At 38.7% G+C, this 22482-nt stretch overlaps 2 protein-coding genes across 5 annotated transcripts in view; one reads left to right on the plus strand and one right to left on the minus strand.

Moving 5' to 3' along the window:
* The window catches only part of TRAPPC8 (trafficking protein particle complex subunit 8), a 57763-nt gene extending 42616 nt beyond the window's left edge, over positions 1 to 15147 (plus strand). For 2 of the 4 annotated variants that reach the window (XM_076329787.1, XM_076329789.1), the window contains 6 exons: positions 508 to 693; positions 1275 to 1376; positions 8701 to 8748; positions 10187 to 10332; positions 11892 to 11981; positions 14100 to 15147. In XM_076329787.1, coding sequence (XP_076185902.1) covers positions 508 to 693; positions 1275 to 1376; positions 8701 to 8748; positions 10187 to 10332; positions 11892 to 11981; positions 14100 to 14334 — 807 coding nt within the window. In that variant the 3' untranslated portion in view covers positions 14335 to 15147. The remainder of the gene's footprint in view (positions 1 to 507; positions 694 to 1274; positions 1377 to 8700; positions 8749 to 10186; positions 10333 to 11891; positions 11982 to 14099) is intronic. The other 2 variants (XM_076329788.1, XM_076329790.1) reach the window with 1 other exon arrangement.
* A 4842-nt stretch (positions 15148 to 19989) lies between these two features.
* On the minus strand, positions 19990 to 22015 carry CATSPERD (catsper channel auxiliary subunit delta). Its single transcript, XM_076328957.1, is given in 4 exon segments — positions 19990 to 20448; positions 20835 to 21322; positions 21448 to 21561; positions 21604 to 22015. Coding segments are annotated over 4 exon segments (1473 nt in total).
* Positions 22016 to 22482: the final 467 nt, after the last annotated feature.

Raw genomic sequence — 22482 nt, forward strand, 5'->3', positions numbered from 1 at the left:
ACAGTACTTCTGGCTGTGCCACTTATACATGGGGAATATGCTGTGCAATCTATTATCTTTGCTATTGCTAGCAAAATGTATGTTCCTAACTTTGATAAATAATTCTAGCTAACCTGAGGAAAATACTAATAAGCAATAATGTCTTGCATGTCAGTTAGTTTGTGTGTTAGTTGGATACTTCAGCTCTCTCCACTACACCTGAGATACGACGGTAGGCTGTCTGGTGGTAACAATCAAAGCCCTTATTTCCACATTTGGTGTTTGTAGTTTTAGGCCAATAATCTATAGCTCTGTTTCCCTGTGTTACCTTAGACAGCTCATTAGGTAGGGCTGATCTCTAACAGGGCAAGCATGGAAACCAAGACGTGGGGCATCCTGTAGGTTTGCAAAGGGAAGCAAAGCAAGATAACGGAACTGAAATACTACAGTGATGAGCTCTGTTAGAGTAACTTGTATCAGCTTGCATCCTGTTCTGAGAGTACTCTTTCTTGCTTTTTTTCCTTGCAGATAATAAGTTCAGCCAGTCCTTGTGCGGACTTTTTTTTCCAAAGCTTATCCTCTGAATTTAAAAGAACGCATGTGCAATCTCATACTCACGCATCTCAAAGGGCTGTGAAACAATCTTTTGATGAGACAGTCAGATTGATACAAAGATGCAGCGAAGTTGATTTGAACATTGTTGTACTGTGGAAGGTATGTATGGTTGTGGCCTTTGTGGTAATATGGCTGTGAAATATGACTGTTAGAAAATAATTTAATATGGCATCCTGAACTTTCAAGTGTACTTATACAAAATTTATGGATGAAATTTTTTTCTGAAAACAGGTAAATGAACTAAAATGGTGTCAAGAAGCAAAGACAGTCTTAATAGCTGTTACTGTAATAAGTATGCTTAAGTGGGTTTACATTACTCTGAATGCACCCAGTTCTTAAAAGTTCTCTTAAAAGAAAATATTCTGAATTCTTAAACCAAGAGATTTGTTAATGCTTGCTTTATCATGGAACTGTAAGAGTGACCCAGTCTGCTTTGAAGAAGAGGATCTCATTTACCAGAATGCAAATATTAAATAGTGGAAATTGGCAGCCTAAACTTCAGCAGTTGTCAGTGCTTGCAAAATTAAAAGCGTACACATAAAATAAATATATGTCATGCTAGCCTTTAGGTTTTGAACGGTACAACATCTTCCACTTAAGTTAGGGGGAAAGTCAGTAGCTCTGTATTATGAAGCTTATGATAGTTTCTAGTCTGCTAATGTCTTTATTATATTCCGTAGGCATATGTTGTGGAAGACAACAAGCAGCTTATTTTGGAGGGCCAGCATCATGTTGCCCTTAATACAGTTGGGAAGGAGGCATTTTCATTTCCTCAGAAGCAGGTAATCTAGTGTGAAGTTGTCCTTTACAATTGCTTCTTTCCCAAAATAGACTTGAGGTGTTTTCTTGTAAGTAAGTGGAATCCCTTTGGGTGCATTTGTAGACTCTAACATCAGATATGTGTTATTGCTAAATAATTCAGACTGACTTACTTCAACTTTGATTAGCTGTCTATATTGAAATAGCTAGGCTCAGTTTAAAGATGAGAAAAGCAATATACAAGTAAGTATGCTGCTATGCAGTTGTTGGAGTAAACTGTTCTGTGATATTTCAGGGTAGAACTAGGAGCTTATTAATAGTATTAAGTCAAAGTTAACGATTATTTAATAAGAAAGTTAATAGTAAAATGGTGGAATTATTTTGAGTGTTACAAAATCAATTTTATAAATTCTACTACCATGCACAACTTTTAAGTGAAGACCTTTAGTGTAAAATGTTAGAACAGCAGAAACACTGGAGCAGTTAGACATTGAAAACTCAATTGGAATTAATCAATTAATAGCATATTACTTCACTTTGAAGTTTTATAGCCTGTCTGATTGTCCCAAGAAAATAGCATCTGTAAGAAACTGGTGGATGTCTCCCGGTACATGAATAAATAACTATGGAAGCTATAGATAAGTTTCTGTAAAAACATCTATGCTAGATGCAATTTATGTGTGTGAAGAAGACTAATGTGCAAAACAAAAAGGAAGAAACAAGTCTTTACTTCTTTAGTCTTCTGCTGAGCAGTAAATTGGCACCAAAGCAAGAAGGAACGTCATTCTCATTACGTTTTTTACCAATGTTGCAAACATCATATATAGCTTTTAGTGAGCTGTTACTCAGAGTTGCAACTAGTAGTACTGTACATTAAATTTGTCAAGAAAACAATATAGGACACGTGTGTTACGTTACAGCATGGTATGTACAGAAAGTAGTGAATTACTCTGGAGCTGTGTGCTTATCTTTGGTTCATGAGCCTTTAAGTATTTTTACATCGTTAAGATGATTTTTCCATGTAGTTCTTTGTGCTATGATATAGATGGGAATAGAGCAAAAGGGGCATATAGTTTGAGCTAAACTGGCTGGTGTTCATTGATACTGAAAAATAGGAAAAATGAAGTTCTAATGTCTGAAGATGATTTTTTTCACTGAACACGCCCCCACCCCAAAAAAACCCTTGGCACATGTGGGCTCAAGCTATGCTGAGCAATACTAGGTTGTATTAGTCTAATGGCAACTGCCCACTCTGGTATTATCTTTCCTGTCTTAAGGTGTATGTAGAACAGTAGATCACACTGTAGACATCTAAAGTTAGGAGAGAAGACACTGTGGACTTCTGATCTCATTGAGGCCTGGTTCTAGCAAATGAGTGGGAAGAGAAGAGGTAGGAGTGAATCACATCTGCATCCTAAAATAAGCAAATGACTGAACATGCTAGGGAGAAATTTACATTTCTTGTTGACTGCACTGGAACTCCAGTTGTCTGCTTCAAATTCAGTTTCAAACTAAAAGAAATGAATCCTGCCACCAGCAACAAGGAGGATCTAGATGTACCCTCAACTTGTTTTGAGGAATACATGCTAATATAGTAGAATTCTCTGTCTATAATCTGTTTCTCATTATTATTACAACTACATTCAAATAGATGTTACATTGATTATTGTATTCACTTCCTTCAGCATAAGGAACATACTTTCTTTGAAGCATTCTGTACCTTGGTTGGAAGTACAAATGCAGCTGTGTTGTGATGCAGTTGAAATCTGGTATAAGGGTAATGGTGGTTGTTTTTAATAAATGTGTAAATTCTATGTCCTCGTGGTAACCAAAGCCCAGATTTAACTTGGACTTTAAGAGCCTGTAATCTCAGGACTGCTAAGGATTGAGAAATTTCATATGCTCATGTACTACTATTTTTTTTTAAATTGGCACTTTATACTGTGAGGAGAGTAGATAAACTCCTCTGAGATGGGAGGTGAGGTGTAACAAGTTAAGTGATTTGAGACTTTGCAGCAGTTTACTTTGTTCACTCCACTTTTAAGAATTAAAAGAATCCCCGAAATAGGATTAAATGAGGCTAGATAGAGAAAATAATATACTTAATCTATTAAGGATTGCATATTGTCTTTGAATTATCTTGCTCTTGCATTAAGGTGACACAAGCAGTGAAAAGGGGCGGGGGGGAAGAGAAAATCTGAAACCCAAACATTACTTCTAACTTAACATTTTCAGTATATAGTTTTGAGACTTATAATGTAACATTCAAATAGTTTGTCTCATAAATCTGTATTTAATCTCTCAGTCATAAACAGGGTTGGAAACTACAGACTATTCCTGAATGTCTTGTGCTGACAGTATAGAAGTTAGTTGTTTTCTGTGGTCTAGACAGCAGAGGGAGGTGGAGATGCATGCTTTTTATCAATGCATGTTGGCTACCAGTTCTTAAATAAAGAGCTGCTCAGATCTGAAAAAATAAATTTATTTGCAGATTCCGAACAGGGCGTCTCCTAGGATGCACGAGTCTGTTCCGTGCTTTTCTTGCTGTGTTCTATTTGTTGCTGCTTTTCAGCGACTTTCTTCTTGACTTGAACTGCTTCTGCTTCATGCTGTTGCAGCCAGCAAAGGCATTTTTGTGTCTGTTTGGCAATACAGCTATCCCCAACCAAGAACAGTCTCACAGTAGACATGGAGAAAACATGAACAAGATTTCTTTCTGGCCCCCCCCCTTTTTTTTTTTAGCCCTCTGAGAAATGACTCAAATCTTAGCTGAATTCATCAAATAACTACGTTGAACAAATCAAGATGGCTTGCTTTGTATTTTGGTTAAATTCTATGTACTGGTTGGCTTCTGCTTTGTCAATTATGGTATACCTCAGACTAATTCTTTGCTAGCTTTTAAGGATTTACTTTGGATTTATAGAAGCTTCTAGAACTGTTTAGGGAAACAACGCTGCAGTAAAGCACTGTAGTAGAAGAGCAGTAGATCTGTATTCATTGCCACTGTTATGTTTCTCAAGATCTTCCAGCAGTTACTGGTAGGTTGGTAGTTGGGTGCACTGATATAAAGTCATTTTTATCATATGTCTAAGCTGAGATGTTAGACTGCTGACTGAGATGCAAGGACAGGTGGTTACTTCTGCTTGGTTCATTGTGGAATACGTAATGCATACAACAGGCATGTGGAACAGACAGCAGGATGTGATTATTCCTGTATCGCAGTAGCATAACTTGCCATAGCATTTGATAAAATTAAGATAAAACCTCTGCTTTCTATAAAACATAAGATAGTGGGGCTTGAGGGAGGCTTAAAATCTTTTTCTGGGTAGAATTGCTGTATGTACCTGCATAAAAAAGAAGGAAAACAACAGTAAAATTCTATACAAATTTTACTTGGATGCTCAAATGCATGTGCTTCCTTTTTCTTGCCATGTCTGTTCAAAATAGAATTATGAATTCTAAACTTTTTTCATTCTAACCAAGACAATGATATTTATGACTTTGAAGCTTACTGGTTTTCTGTCATTGAATACAGATTTTGTTGTTTATGCTACAGGGTTTTTTATTTGTTTAACTAGCACTGCTTTTGAGCATAGGTTACTGGACAGTAGACTTATCAGGTGATATGATGAACTACTTATATCTTTGTTCTAGAAGTTTGGAATCATAACACATAGTATGCTGAAGGAACACTTAAAGAATATTGACTCTGTTAAAGCATTTCTTTGTTTCATATAGAAAGCGCTCTGAATAATATGGAAAACATTTATCTTCCTATCTTTTCTCTCACTTGTATTTTTGAACAAATGGCCTTTTGCTAAAGGTAGGGGGAAAAATGCTAAATGTAATTTATTTCCTTGAATCAGAAACACAAAAGGTGCCACAAAGTGATACGTTATAGTCACTAGCAACAATATGTGAAGAATAAATCTCAAAAGGTTTTGTTAAAGTGAATAGGTCTGAGCAGATGTGTTAGCAGTAGCTGTTTGAGTCCAAGTAGTAAAAGCCTCACTAGTAAAAATTAGCTGGGTATTTGTAACTAATGGCTGTTCTTTTTTTGACAATGATACTGCTATGGGTTCTGTTTCTCTTCTGAAACTTGCTTTCAGGAATCAGGTGGTTTTAACTGAAGGTCAACTTATGATTGCATCCAAAATACAGCTATTCTGTCCCTTGTTCTTGACCTCTTTCTACCTTAACTTAGTAAAAGGACAAAAACTTCAAATACTTTAAACATCCATTTGCAGTCAGGGCTGTTGATCAATATTATTGCGTATTGCTGTCGCCCATATTTTTCTAATCCGGTGAATTCAATCCAAAAGATTCCGAAGCACAGTGTAATATGCTGGGATGGACGTAGTAGCGTGGGGCTGGGGCGTTTGCCACACTTCTGATTGGCGAAGACTTCACGCTGATGGAAGGTGAGAAGCAGTCTAGTAGAGGCTTGTCGCTTGGGCATGCCGGCATGTTGGGAATAGTGCATCCATACTTCTGAAACACATTAGCCTGTGAGTGAAAACTTAGTTTCGACTGAAGTCTAGATGAGAGAAAGTGTCTATGAGTGTTTTAGATCAGGCATACTTTCTTTTTTTAAGATACTGTCCCTATTTACAGCGCTCTGTTTTCATTGTGAAGTGGTCTTGTAATCCACAAAGTGGATACCTTCCAGGCAAAATTAATCCAGATGTGTTCCAGGACCGCACATGATGTGCTTCTGGGCTGCTCAGTCCTGTGGATTAGACCAGTGCTAGCCCAAAGTAAAATCCATAAAATGCATACAGCATGGATGCAGGCTTTTTGGCAGTGTTTCACTTCAGAGATGATAATTTTTGGTAATGCTGCTTCTTAATATAGATGCAACTTAGTGAGGCAGCAACAGTTTGGTTGGAAGTAGGAATTTTTTGCAAGGTAGGAGAGGGTAGGGTTTAAATAACTTTTATTTTTCTTAACAGTGAATTACTGGAAGTGACATCTTGTGCTAGTTCAGAAATTTTTTTACAGGATACGTGGGAAGGGATATTTGAATTAAACACAGATTGTTGGAATGGATTTAAGACTTTCTTTAAACCACATCAGTGAAGGGAAAGCAAAATTCTTAAGGGTAAATAAACACCAAGAGCTGAAGTGTACATTTTTCACTCTGTATCAATTAATGTACTAGTTACTATACCAATTTGGGATGACTGGCTTATGTTATTGTCGTGAATGAAATACTCCAAATAGCTGAAAAATTGTATCTGCTGCTTTACCCATTGATGGACTGCAGAGCTGATGAGAATATTTGTGTTTTCAAATGCATTATTACTGGTGTCTTAATAAAATATTGTTCCTGGAGTTGTCATTTCTATACTTAGGAGCTTGAGTCACATGGTGAAGGAAACCAACTTAAAACTGAGGTTTTAAAATGGGAGTTCTCTAATCTAAAATGGGAAAGGAAGAAAGACACATCACTTAGGATCTCTCTGTTGCTTTCATGTATTCTGCTTTTACTTATGGTTAGCATTGTTCAAGAGTTTCCTGTTTAGATTTTCTTCTGTGCTCTGCATATTGGTCCCTCATACTTGACTGAGCATGTTAATAATCCTTTTGGCTATGTGTAACTTGTGATTTATGGGGCAAATATGCTGAATTTCCATACAACTTGGAAATCAAATTGTGGTGTTTAACTTTTTCTGGTGTGTTTAAGAGTAGTCATTGAGAAGATTGTTTCTGAAATTGAAAACTTTAGGTTGTCTAATATTACATAGAAAAATCCTTTAAAATGACTGCATGTGAAGATACCATCACTTCCATCCATCTGATGGAAAGGAAGAACTTTCAATTTGAAAGTGCATTCTAAGAGATTAAGGAATGTATTATGGGCAGACCTGTCTATTGCATCTATCAGATGCATCAGCATCAGCAAAAGATGCTTTGAATGGTGTAAATGTTGACTCTTCCAACTCTTAGCTTAGTACAGCTGCAGGAGATATCTAAAACCAGTGTGAATGACTAATATGCAATTTCCGAAGTATAAGTAGGAATAATATATAACTTTGTTTCAAAGTAGCAAAACATCAGACTCCAAAGGTCCTGGCTTTTTTGTAACTACTGAATAGTTATTATAGGTGCATATTCTTGAAGGGAGGGTACAGGTGCCCATTATTCTACTTGGAACAGCAAGCTTGTGTCTAGTTTTAAGTATATTTGTTTGAAGCTGGTCTTTGTAGATGGCTTTGGGCAGCAAAAAGCTTTCTAAAAATAGAAACAACTTTCCTAGCCCCAATTGCATAGTTTGTAGCTCTTGGAAGGTAACTGTGGGGAGCAGTGTGGTTCTGGTGCTACTGCCTGTTGCGTGTTTCTAGTCAAAAACCAAAAAGCTTAAAAATGCAGCTATAATATTTAAAACAATAACAAAAAACATTCCCTCCTCGTACAGTTCTTCCAAACTCTTCTTATGAAGTCTCTTCTAGTCAAGCTTATCTCTACCTCTACCAGTATGTATGGATGAGACCTTCAAATTACACCTTAACCATTTTTTAAAGGGAGCATCTTAACCATTGTTGTGGCCTTCTTGTATGCAATATATGGTGCTTGCTGTCTACTGGAGCCTGTGGCATTTCTGGAGGCTTTGCAAGGAACCATAATGGGTCAACAAGCAGACTTTAGGTGTCAGAACTCTTGGTTTTGCCTTTAAAAAGGCAATACTCCATTTGGGCTGGTATTCCAGGATTTCAGCAACAAAATGCCACCTGTTTAATTCTTAGAAACAAAGTAAAATAAATCCAAGTGTGTGTAACCAAAAGTCTTGAGGCTGTTATCTGCTTGGTGCATATTCCTGAAGGGAGGGTACAGGTGCCCAAGCAGATATGGGCATCTTTTTGTAGCCTTGATCCAATTTCCTGAGCTCCAGAGTAGGGCAGGAATTTAATGCATCCTTAAACTTAGCATTTCTTATTAGCTGTCTCTAGGTAGCTCCCTGATGTGTATGCACATCTTCTTGGTTACCATTTGGAAGTGCTTAATTCTCTCCTGAAGCATTAGGTAAGAGAATCATGTACTAAATGTCATGTCTTAGCCTTTGTTCTAGGTACACAATTACAAAAAAACTAGAGTTTGAGCAACTGAACTTGGAGACAGACATCTTTTCTGAATCTGACACCCAGAGGCTGGCTGGAATTAAGGTTTAGCTCTGTGATGGTAAATGGTTAATCTTACTGCTTTCCAGTCCTTCAGTAGAGGTGTAATTAGAACTAAAGGTTTGAAATGTTAACGGCACTCTGCACTTTCACCAGTAAATGTTCCTGCTGCATTTCATGTTGTTCTTGTCTGTTTGTAGAGATAAACCTTCATATTTGTCTTTTGTAGGGTTTTAAAAAAATACTCGGGAATTCTGATTGGGAGGACTTGGAACAGGTAATTGACTCTAGGGCAAACTACAGTGTGTAGGATATTGATATGTGGTTGAAGAGGGCATTGAATAATTGGTTGGACCGTAATTTGAGGGGAAAGATGAATTTAAATGAAAATCTATAATCTCATCTCTGGAGGCCAGTGTGTTTCATGCTGTCAATTTTCATCAAGTTAGATACCCATCGGGTAGGGAGGAAATACCAGATTAATTCGTCGCTTAAAATATTTCATTGTTACTGTGAAATCTCTTTTTTTTTTTCCTCAAATTACTTAACAAAAACCAAACCAACAAACCCCTACTCTTCCTTTCAAGGGGAAAGAATTGCAAGCTTGATAAAACATGTGATGTCTTCCTGGTGTTACCAGCACAGGCAAACAGTGACTGAGATGTTCATACATACTGCAGAATGCCCAGTGTGTCTGTTATTTTGAGTCAGGTTTTGTTGCCTATAGTATTTCTTTTCAACTTAGAAGGTACAATCCATCACCCTTAAACAACAAGTATTACTTTGTTATAGCGTACTGACTTATTGGTGGCTTTTTAAAATCTTCTTGGTCACTTGCTTTTAGTAGTTAGTCACACTTACTGCTGCAAATTCTTTTTTTTTCTTCTAAAGGTGGACTTTTTGCAGAATAGATTCATAAGGGAGTAATGAAAGGCAGCCCCTTCCCAAATGAATCCTGTTTGCAAAACAGATTAGATGATGTTGGACAGAGTTACAGTAGTGCTGTAATGCTGGACCGAATGAAGCCTGATTGCCTCATTTGGTGTTGCATCTTTCTGTATCATCTGATTTATTCTGCTTCAGAGATTGATTCTGCCCACAGGGTTAGGATGAATCCCAAGTAGCGTGTCAGTGTTTGACTTGGGCTTTCAGCTGGGGCGAAGGTAACTTTCATATCTGCAAGAGCTTGCTATACAATTCTTAAGATACTCTGCGTTATTAAATCCTTCTGTCATTGTTAGCATGTTCCTATAAACTTCTGTTTGCTTTACTTTGGATCTGTTTTGGGAAACTTGGCTATTGGCTTTCCTGTTGCGAACTTCCCAGGGCAGGTGATAGATTTTTTTTTTTTAGGTACAGCTGCTGAATAGGGAACTGTGTAAATGCTGTCCCTTTTTCTTAGGAACAAAACAAAAACACTAACAAACCACTGCAACAATAGCATGCTTTTGTGAAACTTGCACAGATAGTGTTTTCACAAGCAGCTGTGAAATCTGTCTCAGAAGATGGTAACATAAATATCTCAGTTCCTCCTCTAGCACACTTAAATACAAAACACATTGGAAAAAACTGTAAGCTTCATGATGCTGTAGACTTATTTCCCTGGAGTGACATAGTTCATAATGGAAAATTGTAGCTTCTGTGACTGGATTTCTTGTTGTGCTGCACAGTAGCTTATGTCAATGTTTAAATGTCGTTCTGAATTTGTGTTTCAGGAATTACCGGAAATGATTCTCTTAAAGTTTTTTCGACCAGAAAACACACCAGTACCTGCAAGACCAACACCAGAGCAGCTTTCTAATCTTATCAAGACAAGTCTTCATTATCCAGAGTCTTTCAATCATTCTTTTCATCAAAAAAGGTTTGTGCAATGTTTTCTTCAGAAACTTTTGAAGTAACGTTAACTTGACATAAATCCTGTTGAGATGCTGTGTGGGTTATGATACAAAAGATAGAAGTCTGGTATGCAAGGGTGAAATCTTGCTCAAGTCTTAAACTCACTGCTTCAGAATTGTATAGGTAAAATGAAAATTTGATGTAGAAAAACAGGCTGTAATACCACAGTTCACAGTTTTACTGTTAACTAATGTTATCTAACTTACTGAAAGAAAAATAAATGCTCTGCTGCCTTTGTGTTTATTTTTGGTGTCAGAGTAAACAGTGTGACTACTTTGAGGAGCTAGACAGAAAGTAAGTGGTACTTTTTAAAGTCAAAAGAACTGCCATGTCTACAGCATCTGACTTGCCAAGATTAGCTGCGCGTGGTTCTGATTTATGTCAGAAGGAGAGGTGGTAACAGTTTAGATCACTGGGGCTTGTCTCCTAGAAGAATATCAGAATTAACCTCTGTCAAAAAGCAGACTGCTAGAGTGAATTAGTTGGAGCCTGTAAAATCATGAGTCTTTCAAAATTAAAATGATCTGAACAAAGCCCTCTGGATTCACTTCTAGGTATGAAATGAATTGTACTTGAAACCTAAAGATACCTATTTAGGTTTGAGTTGTTTTATCTGAGAACTCTACTGTGTTACACTTTTTTTTCCTAACATTTCAGTTAATGTAAGTAAGTTGCCAAAAGAAAGGGATTTCTTTCTTTATAAAATCTAACATTCAAACATTTTATAAGATTTTTAATGATAGTTGCAAAGCATGCATTATTCCAGTAACAAATTCATATCTTTTTTGTTATAGTTCCTAATTGTTCTTTTCTTGTTAGTCAAGTTTAGGATATTTAAACTGTTAAGCAATGGCAAAGAATTCCAGTGACACAAATCACTTGTTGCATACATAGAGCTGTTTCAGCTGCAGTAGTTTGTGTACCTGCCTGTGAATATCAGTCTGTCTTGCTGCAGCATTATTTATTGAAAACAATCATACTAATTGTGAACAAGCAGAATAGCAACTAACTGTATTAGTTTTATTCAGGGTAAAGGCTTAAATTAACACCAAATGTGTATGTGCTGTCTGTTCTGTTCAGGCACTGTTCTGGCTAAACCTTTAGGTCAGATACCAGCAATCCCTCTACAGGAGACAGTGCAGAAGAAAAGTATCTAGACAAAACGTGCTAAACAGTGGTTCAGAGTAGCATAGTGGACCACGCTATCCCATTCTGAACTGTCTCTTGTCATAACAGTAGATTTCCTGTAAACTGAGGTATTACTTACGCTTTTGCTAGTCTTTCTCAGCTGGATGAAGGAAGGTGGTAACTTCATTTGGCTCAATTGAGCCAATGCTGTTTACCTCAATTAATAGCCTTTATTATAGGAAACTCTAGTCAATGTAAGTGATTATATTGCTATGTACACTGTCTGACTGTTGCATAATAGAGAACTACATGTTAATTTTATATTACTTGAAATTTATTTTAACTATTAAAATGCATAATTAAGACTATGCAGAGTAAGACTTTTTTCCTTCGCAGCCTCTGTCTGGTACCTGTCACTCTCCTACTTTCCAATTGTTCCCAGGCTGTTGTAGATGTAATGATTGATTTGCGGCATAAAACAACAAGGTAATGTGTGAGTGTTAATATTTTCTGAGAATGCTTCCTAGTTTTGGGGAATCTTGTAATGTTTTAACTGTATTGAATATCTAGAATAGGATTTTTTCAACAGTGGCTTCTTTGAAAGAATGGAAGGTGATAAAGGCCTTGTACAGTCAAATGGGAGTCTTCAGTCAGTGCTCAATTTTACTTTGCTTCTGACTATTGCTAAGACAGGACCTCGAATTGTGACTCTCGAATAGTTAAACTCTGCAGATCTTTTCTAGGAAAGTGGAAATGCTTTTGAACTAGTGAAATACGAGCTTCAGCAACCTTACTTTATTAAACATATGTTGTTGGGTTTTCATTTTTAAAGTATCAAGTAATTTGTAGAAAACTTTTGAATTTTAAACAAGTACTTCTTTCTGCAACTTGGCTTAGTATAAAATGTCATTGAACCTTAGGTATTTTTAAGACTTCCCCAGGTTTATCAGCTGATTCTTATGACTGGCATTTTGCTTAGTACTGTAGTATTATGTGCAGAAATATTAGCACTGAGGAAACGTTTTGTGAATTGTCTTTAAAAGTTTTACTAAGGAATCTGTGGGAGAGAGAATTCAGTACCATGTTATACCATTGTTAATTCTTCCACTTCTATTAAAACAAGGCAATTTAACTCATAATTCAGGTGACACCACCTCTCCCCTGCCTCCTCCCCCCCCCCACCATAGACATAATGCTACTTGGTTTGCTTACCACAAAATAGACTTTGTGGGATCCTTGACTGAATATTCTTGGCAGTGGGGGGAGGCAGGTTGTGAAGGATACTGAGGTAGGCTTAGTCATGGGGAATGTTTGCTTATTGCCAACAGTGTGTCCAGGCAAGTAAGAAATTAAAAGCCCAGGGCCTAATACACGGGTTCAGAAATAGAGGACGGAAGGCTTAAGTCTGTTTTATTAATCAGTTAAAATTAGGAAGCTGTTCACTGATTTGTGTTTTCACAAGATGGTCATGTTTTGTAACAGTGTTGTAAGACAGGCCTTTGAAAGGATAGTGTAGTCATGTGCCTTGAAACTTCCTAAAAACAAACAAAAAACCAAACACGCCTCCCTCCCCCAAACCAATATATTAATGCAATGTCTGTAAAGCAGTGTATATCCATGTTGACTCTTTGTGACATGCACTCTGATTGAACTCTAGTTCACGGGACAGGCCCAAGAATGCCTTATGTAGGAACTCCAAAAACTGTGACAATTTGGATCTTGTTACCATGTCTATTGTTAGTGTTATGTGTCGGTTATACAAAAAAAGCTGAGAATACACTGGCACTCATCATTATACATACATGTATAATTAATGTTCTGTATGTAGTGTACAGTATATTGGGAACCAAAGAAATGTTTTAAAAATTTGTAGTGATTCATCTGAGCCAAGGGGGAGAGCTGCTGTAGAGGAGTGTTAAGTGCGAGTCAAAGAACACTAAAAAGTACTTGTCAAGAAGTGAGGACCCAGAGTTAAATTGAGCTGATGGGTAGAAATAGGGATCCATAAAGATACCCAAGGGTACCTTAGGTACTCTGTCTCAGAGTGTGTGTATGTTTGTGGGGATGGGGTGTGTGTGGGGTGTGTGTTTGCGGATGTAGATGCAGTAGGAAAGAGGACATATAGGCATGACTTTTTTTCCTGAAGCTGCAATTAGCATCTTGATAAAATGTTAAGCGCAGTTCTGTCTATACCTATGATTGCAACTAGCTTTGTCTTGCTAGAAAAACCTTAATCTTTTAAAGATAAGGGTGGGCAGTGTGTGTGGGGAAACAAAGCGTGATGCCTTTGGGAAAGGCAGTGACTTACGGGAAATTATTGTAGGCAGGCAGTCAAAAAGACTCAGCAACTTCCAGGTCATCAAAGATGACTGATGGTGGGCACTATTGCATCCAAAGACTGCCAGAATAGTAACTTAAGTTTCCAATTCCTGGCTCTTGAAATGAAGTTTTCAGAAAGCATAAACAAGCATCTCTTTGTAAGGGGCCAGGGACAGACACACAGTGCATTCTGAAATCTTGGGAAAACTTGAGGTTGAAGGAATCATGTAAACTGGTATGTATGCTTCAAATACAGAGAAATAACTTTGTTACCTTCTTTTTCAGCCCAGAAGCACTAGAAGTCCATGGATCTTTTACATGGCTTGGGCAAACACAGTACAAGCTTCAACTTAAAAGCCAGGAGGTCTATAGCTTGCAGCTGAAAGCTTGCTTTGTTCATACAGGTGTCTATAATCTTGGAACCCCCAGAGTATTTGCCAAGCTAGTGGACCAAGTTACTCTGTTTGAAACGAGTCAGCAGAACTCCATGCCTGCACTGATTATTATCAATAATATCTGACCACTTCCTAAAAAAAAAAATCACACTAAAAGACAAAATAAATGGGATTCTTTTCTTATATTGCTGGTTGACATTTTGCTGCAGTTTTTGGAAATAGCACCTCAAACATCTAACTTGTTACTAAAGATCGTGTAGGAAAGAAAATAGCAAAATATTCAGACTACTTGTCAATTTGTTTCTCAATGCAACGCACGTTGGACTGAAAATACGTTTATCCTTTTATAATGTATTTCTTCTCTGGTAATTAAGTTGTTCATAACACAAAATATTCCTTAACTCCAAATCTGAACATATTTGTATGTCCTACGCCCTGTCAAAAATGCAGCTTGACTGCTGTTACAACTTCCAGCATGGTGTGTTTAATATTTGTGGCTGTATTAGGATATGGTTCAGGAAGAAACCCTCATTGGCTTTTTCCTGTCTGAAGCCATTAGTCATGATAAATCCCAACCTTACTGTGAAGTTCAATAAGGTGTCTGAAATCCGTTTCTGTTTCTCGTTTCTTTAGTTTAAAATTTTGTTTTGAGTTTTCATGTTTATGGAAACCGGTGACCTTTCAAGGTTTACACACAAGTCCCACCTAAGGTGTTTAAAAAATAATTTCTTCAAACAGTTTGAGTATTTTCTCATTCATCTCAACACAGAATGCACTATTTCACAACCATGAGATTGTCATTTAAATTGTCACTTGCTTTATTATGTAACTATAACAATTGATCTGTTTTAAAAAAAAGTCTACTCAAGATTTTCAAGAAATGTATTATATTTATAACAAATGTACTGTAAATAAAATAAAACATACACCATATTCACTGTATGGACTTGTGGCCCTTTTTTTTTTCTTCCTTTTCATACAGCTGTAGCAATCTATAGGGACTGATACTGTATGTGTGTTCTGTACCGTCTTCATTCTGGCCCTCCTTGCTCAGGTGAAGTTCCTGTCCTGTTGCCACGTGTAGTGCTGGTGTACATTGAAACTTGTAGCGGCTGCTGTATTTGCCTCTTGAGTTCTTACCCAGTGTTCCCAGGTACAACCCCCAGAATTCAGCTGTCTGGGAAGTCTCAATTACTTGCTACATGCTGGGGATTTTTAATTTGAGTAATAGATGCTGAACGTAGGGAAGGCTGTGGGAAGCAATCAAGTGCAGCAAAACCAGCTAAGAGTTAGGAGTTACGGTTTATGATGGGTTAGCTGAGTACAGTGGAAATTGAGCACCTAAAGAAACCCAAGACTTCTGACAGTCTGCTGCAGCTTGTGGCTGAAGGCAGTTCCTTCACAGGACAGCACTGACTTACGAAACAGGACATCAGCCTTCAGATGCATATTTTTCTTTTTAGATGAGGTTTCCAATTTTTCTTCATGCAGTACGACTGTATGACTTCTCCAGGTCTTAAAGCTTCCTGAAAAGTCTTAGAACCCATTCACAGCACATGACCTTTTGTAGTCGTACTTAATATGACTGTGGATCATGTTGATCTATCAACAGAATACTTGAGTATTATCTAACAATAAATATATTGCTTCTGGGGGTGAAGTTGTTTTTTCTTCTGCTGTTGGGCAGATTGGGAGACTTCTTCTTCTAAATGATTCTTGGCATTGTAGCCTTATGCTATATGTCATCAGTCGTCTTTCCATCTTAGCAGCCTCTTCAATATGCAGTTTTGAGATGCCTTTCTATGTTTGTGTATCTAGACATGATTTTTTTCTCTGTATACCAAGTATTCCCAAACACTTCTTGAAAATGCAAAGCTCAGCATTTATAAGCTGTCAACCCTATAAATAAGCCAGACTTTGGTTTTGCTGTAGACACAATATCATGTAGCTAAAAAAATCCATGCCAAACAAACCAAACTTGCTTTCTCTTCACACTTAAGTGAAATCTCCCCCTTATTCTCTTTCCTTATGTGGTGATTACAAAAATACTGAAGTTTTAACTTGTCATATTCTAAGACCATTTACTGAAAAGCAGTATCTGTGATTGTAACTTCTAAAGCTTAGCATACTGTTGCAGAAGACTGCTGTCATGCTGTGTCCAAGGAATGACTATTTGGTAAGCATTATAATGCTTTATTTCTGAATTGACACTGGTTGCTTCATGGTACGTTGCCCATTACGCACATTATGCTGCGTAAAGAGCATGGAGCTGTTCAAAATGTAGTCGTTGGCATGTCAGAACAGAAGTTTACTATGTGATTGCTTAGGTGAGGAGCTACTGTGGAGACAGAGCTACGCCTGGCTCATTAATGAATTCTCACATGGAAAACTGCGTGCCTATGCATGGACCCACAGAGACGATGAAAAACAGTTGTATCGAAATGAAAATTACCTGGTCTTGCTATTGAGCAAATAAGTATCTCTGCAAAGGCTGAAACTCTCTGCAAAGGCTGAAACTCTGCTACTTGCAGAACAATACTCCAGAAGAATCCCATGAACCTGCTGTAAGGCACAAGACCGTCCTAATGCATCTGTCACGGCAATGTTACAGCTCAGAGTAGATCAAAATACCACATCTTGCTTTGAAATAGCTAGAAAAAGCCCTCGAAAATTACTAGATCCGGGGGATCTTTGCTGTTTTCAGGAATCTAATGAATTTTCTTTTTTTTTTTTTTACTACTTCTGTAACATAAAACCGTGAAACTTGCCAAGCTGGGTTTTTTTGGTGAAAAGTAAAATGCCCTGTTTCATTCGTGGCATGGTGGGGAATTTGGGAATAATTTAGTCTTGTATTACATAAAACAGAAATAATTGCATACATTAGTAGACTTAAAAAGCCTAATTTTTTTTTTAATTTGAGCTGTGTCACCAATGAACTTGAATTCGCCTCCTGAAATGAGGTGAATTCTGCCATCGCTTTTGTACTTAAGGGCATGCACTACTCCATCCTGTGCTATGGGAATTCAGGTAGTTCTAGGCTTCTCTGCCAAAAATTGGTAAAATGCTGCATTGGCAAATTACTAGTTTCTGCAATGCCAGTCTGGAGTGACGGGGTTTTATAGTGTCTTCAGTAGGCTGTGAATGTGATATAGAAAGCATGCAACATTTATTAAGGCACAGTTTGAGAATGGAGACAACATAAATCCATGCAGCTGATGACTTTTGCAGTTTACATCACTTAAGTTTGAGAGTAAATTCAAATATTTGAATCCATTGTGTGTATGAATAAATGATATTCATAGTATGGCAGCTAATCTGTTTATTTACATGCTGTTATTCCACTGTCTGTAGTAATCCAGCCAGCCTGTTCTGTGTTTCTAACTCTCTCCTATAAAGCAGCGAAAATAATCTTCCTTGCTTAATTTTCATGTGCAAATTGAAGTAGGATGACGAATATTCCATGTGTGTGTAGTTTGCTTACAGAACTTGTATGCATTCATTAGTACATGTGGCTTGGGGCAGTATCTAGTGGTGCTCTGCTTGTATGAACTGTCACATCTCCAAAGTACTTGTAATTAAAGCTGCTTAAGAATATTAGAGAAGAATGCTACCTGGAGGTAATAGAAGTGAATAGGTGGCTGAACGGTACAAAAATTCAGCTGACGTGCTTTCAGAGTTCTGCACGACACTATCTGACAAGGGTGCTGAGAAAGCTGCCTGTCACGAGGAGTTGGAGAGGGAACGTAGAAAGCGCTCAGAGGGAACAGGCTGAGTATGTCTCATGAAAGAGCAATAGGAAACTCAGCCACTGGGAGGGGAAGGAGGAAGAGAGGAGCAGAGTTGGACAGAGCTTTCGAAGTGAAGATTGAGGGCCTTCACTGTAATGAAAAATAAGGATGATGTCCAGATGGTGCCTGTAGGCAGGGTGATTACCGAGGGAACGAACTCAACTGCTGCTTTTTTTTGAACCAAGAGCACCAAAACTTGGCTTTTAAAAAGATGATTGCTGTCGTTCAGGCAATCCTAACGAAAGTGTGCAAGCTTGGCAGAAGGACTGAAAAGGAAGGGGCAGGTTTAGAGCAACTGTGGGAAGGAGAGAGATGAGATCTCACAGTTTGAAACCAGACAAAAAGGAAGAAACTGAGCAGAGCAGCACAAGGGCAAGCCCCGGGAGACAACAGGCAATACCCGTTGGCAAAAAAAAAATGTTTAAAAGTCTGCATGCATCTTGAAGCTGCATTTAATTTGTTGTTCAGGTTGTCAGTCACAAATTCTGGAGTAATTATAGTTGGTGGTTACTAAAAGAGATGAAACCTTTATTTTGTGGGCAAACGACGACTGCTTTTAATGACTCATATACAATTAGACTGGCTGCTAGTATGGTGGAAGGAATGCCCAGAATCTCCTATATAAGCTTCACAAAGAGGCTCCGTTTTGTGCTTCAGTTATAATATTTGCCTGAAGGGAGATTTCTTTGATTCCTCTTACTGTTATAGGAGATGACTATGATGTTATAGAAAGGTCTTGTGCCTTTTCTGGTCTCAAGCATCAATCCCCACCTACCTTCTCAAAAATGGTAGAAATCATACTAAATGTAGTATTCCACTTGAATTGTGTACTTTATTCTAAAAATTTTTTAGAAGGACTGTTTATGCTGATATAGCTGTGGAGTTTTCAGAACTTGTCACCTCATCTTAACTTTTAAACTAAACTCTTCTGTGCATCGAAACAGGAAAAATAACCTTAGCTTTAATTTAAAGTTTAAATTGCTTATGATGGAAGCTCATCTTTAATATCTCTATCTTAAACTACATTATTTAAATCTTGTTTAAACATTCTGTGTAATGGAATAAGGCCTTAACTAGCAATAAATACCTAAAAGTCATATATATTGCAGATTTACGGGATTCTAAAATAGTTGTCTGAAATAGTTTATAGCAAAAGCAATAGTAATTGTTGTCTAACTTGTAGACAAAATGGTCATTTCCTTACTATTGTGGTTGCTTTAATTTTAATTGACTATTACTGTCTTATTAGAAAAATGTCTACCAAATTACTCTAAATAAATACAGAAAAAGTCCATCCATGCAAGGCATTGAGAAATTCTACAGAATGCTGGGCTTTCACAGTACAGTTATTAAGACAGGTAATATTCTCCTGGTACTCAGCCTGAGTGAAAAGCCATGCTCTCCCTAGGAGTTGGTTTCAACTTCAAATTTGGAAGTTTGGAGATAATTGGTCTTTGTCACACAGCCTGGATTGATACTGATTAGTAAGATATCCTCTGAAGTCCACTTAATTTAAAAGCTGTTTCCTAAAATTAAATTTAAAAGCTGCCATGTTTCTGAAATCATGCACTTGTACTGGAAAGACTTTTAAACTATCTCTACAGTGAAACAAGTAGGACTAGCCACATAGGGTCAGTGAAAAATTTAGAATGAAAGATGAGGAAAAAAAAAATGTAAAATGATCTTCTTTTTAAATTTCAGAATAATAAAACTTTAACTTTCTAATTAGAAAAAAGACATTGAACTCGTTTCCTAGTTTCTCCATCACATTTTCGTAACAACAACAAAACTTTCCTAAATAAAAGGGAACTTCTCTAGTTAGATTTCCCAGAGACTTTCAAAAATTCCACTCAAAATACTTTAACTTTTGCATCTCACTTTGTAGAGTGATAAATGAGATAGGGAGTATCTTGTAAAAATCAAAAGTAAAATCAGAAAGACTGTCAGTGATGCCCAAAAATGTAGGTAGTTCCTGAGAAAAGCACCATAAACTTATACTGAGAAGTTTAGGGATAAATCACAATAACTTTAAAAAGTATCCACTACACTGGCTTTAAAGATATACAGACCATTATAGGGAGGGAAAATGATCTTATTTTTATCTCCATCAAGAACCTGATACTTAACTGAGGGCCACTTTAATTCAGGTCCATTCCTATCCTTAAAGCTCCTGTAGTTTCTTCTGGTCCATGCAGTATTTGGATCTGGAGACTCCTGTTCCTCTAGCAAAGTCCACTTCTGAGGTTGAGAGATGCAGTTGGCATCATGTGCAGTCAAAAGATAATCATAGTTATGCATTCCATTTATTTCAAACAGAAAAAATTCAGCAGGGACATGCTCCCGAAATCTAGTGTTTTCCCATAACCCAAAAATTGGCACCCAAGGATTTTTATAATATACCAGAAGAGGCCATCCCAGATTTGTAAAGTTATATTTGATCTGTAGATTGTCCTACTGTATATGTTTTCTGGCAAGAAAGTGTGAGTCGTATATGTTATGGCTGATTGTGTAACTGAAATTATTTCTCAGTGCTGCTTCCTGAATGAGGCCTTTGTCACATGCCGTTACATTTTTAAAAATTCTGATGTGCTTTGTGGGACACTGCAACAAGTGCAGCCGGGGAAGCCACATCAATACAACCGATTGGGTTGTCAGGGATGTCCACATGACAGTAGACAACTCTCCATCACATACGCCATCGCAGAAGTCAGTGTCTGCAAATTCAGAGAAATACTGCTGCTCCAGAACTATATGCAAGAGGTATTCAGTGTTTCCACCACGTGTAAATCCCACTTCTATTACATACACACTGAAAGCCAGCACATGGGGTTGCTCACTGTCACCAAGGGAGTGGACCTTTTGCCTGGCTTGGGCACAAATATGACCTTCAGAGTCAGACTTTCATGCATGTCAGTGTAATAGATGTTGTTCTGGAAGGCTCCCGTGAGAATCTCTGCAGTGCAGGACTGCTGAGATCTCCAGCCTGCTAACTGCAAGTTAAGCTTGCATTTATTGAAGTCATACAGCTGAGTGAAATTGCTAATCGCAGGGCTGAGTAAGGTCAGCCACCCTCTTTCTTCAAAGAGCATCCCTGTGTTTTTCAGATCTGTGCTCTCATCCTTGGCAATGTGCACCGTGCTAGTGACCCGGCCAATGCTACCATAGAAGAGGTGTCTGTCCTGGGTCAAGACTGCAATCTGGGAGCCACTAGCAGTCACAAGTAAGAAACTGCTGTCAGGGAAGGCAGTGCTTTGAAAGGTATCCAAGGGCATGACAGTCACTTCTTCCCTGATCAAGCCATTGTTGGCCGATATAAGTAAAGTATCTGTTGTCCAGAGGATTAGGAGACCCCTCAAGGCAAAATTCTGGATCTCCAAAGCTTAGCAGGGCCTTTGTGCAGCAGGTGAAAGGTAGTAGAGCTACGGTTGGATATATGGCTGTTTTCGGTACCATTGTATCTGAAATAGACCCCTGCTGCCTTCCCTGCCCCACCCTCTCCACTTCTGACAATCAACATGCTGGTCACGGCCAAGGAGATGAAATTGTAGACCCCGAGCAGCACTCCTCACTCTGTTGTACTGGTCTCAACGTGTGTAAATGTGTAACCCCTGTCATGCGAAAGGAAGATGTGGCTGCCGGAGACCGAGCGCCTGGTGTCATAAGCAAAAAGGGTCCAGCTGAGCTCCTTGCACTGGGGGTCTGCTCCTGTGTAGCAGCAATGGGTGTTTGAGAGTTCGGACATGGGGGATGTGACTCCTGCTGATGGGACCCACCTGTTGAGGCTCTTGAAATACACGTAGACCCAGCCATTGACCACCATCGAGACCTCGTCCTTGTGCATGAAGACGATGGCACTGACGATGGCTTCCTTGGCCTGAAGCTCTTCTGGGATGGAGAACGGTGAGAGGCTGCTCTCAAAAGCATTCAGGCTGATGAAAACATCCTTCCCCAGGTACATGGCCACCTTTGCCTCCCTCCCGCCGGGGCCATGCCCCTTGCAGGGGTGCTGCAGGACCATGGGGCTGGCACTGCGGTAGCTCAACGTGAGTGCCTCTTGCTGGCTTCATGTCATGGCCGAAATGCATTGAGTATGCCAGCAGCACGTGGCTGCAACCTGAGCTGCCCCCACAGCCCCACGAGCAGAGCCACAGGCACAGCTCAGCTACCAGCATCCGCCAGGGCTGAGGTGCCATGTCCCTGGTGGCTGAGGGCCAGTGGTGGCAGTTGGGGCAGGGCTGGGGCTTCCCCTGGTGAGGCTACATGGTGGTTAGCCCGCTCCCCCCTGTGTGAGAGGCTTTTCTGCTAACGGTTGCGGAGGGCAAAGGTGGAGGAAGCGATGGCGACTGCCCTGGGTGCTGCCAAGGGGCTGGCCACAGCGCCTGGCTGGCCTGGAGTGGGGATGTGCTGAGGGGAGGAATTTTAAAATGAAGAGGAGCTGCCTTCAAAGGGGTCTTCTTCAGCAGGAGCGTTTCCTCATGGACTTTC

Source organism: Aptenodytes patagonicus, chromosome 2 (assembly GCF_965638725.1).
Source record: "Aptenodytes patagonicus chromosome 2, bAptPat1.pri.cur, whole genome shotgun sequence".
In the NCBI taxonomy this organism is placed as follows: Eukaryota; Metazoa; Chordata; class Aves; order Sphenisciformes; family Spheniscidae; genus Aptenodytes; species Aptenodytes patagonicus.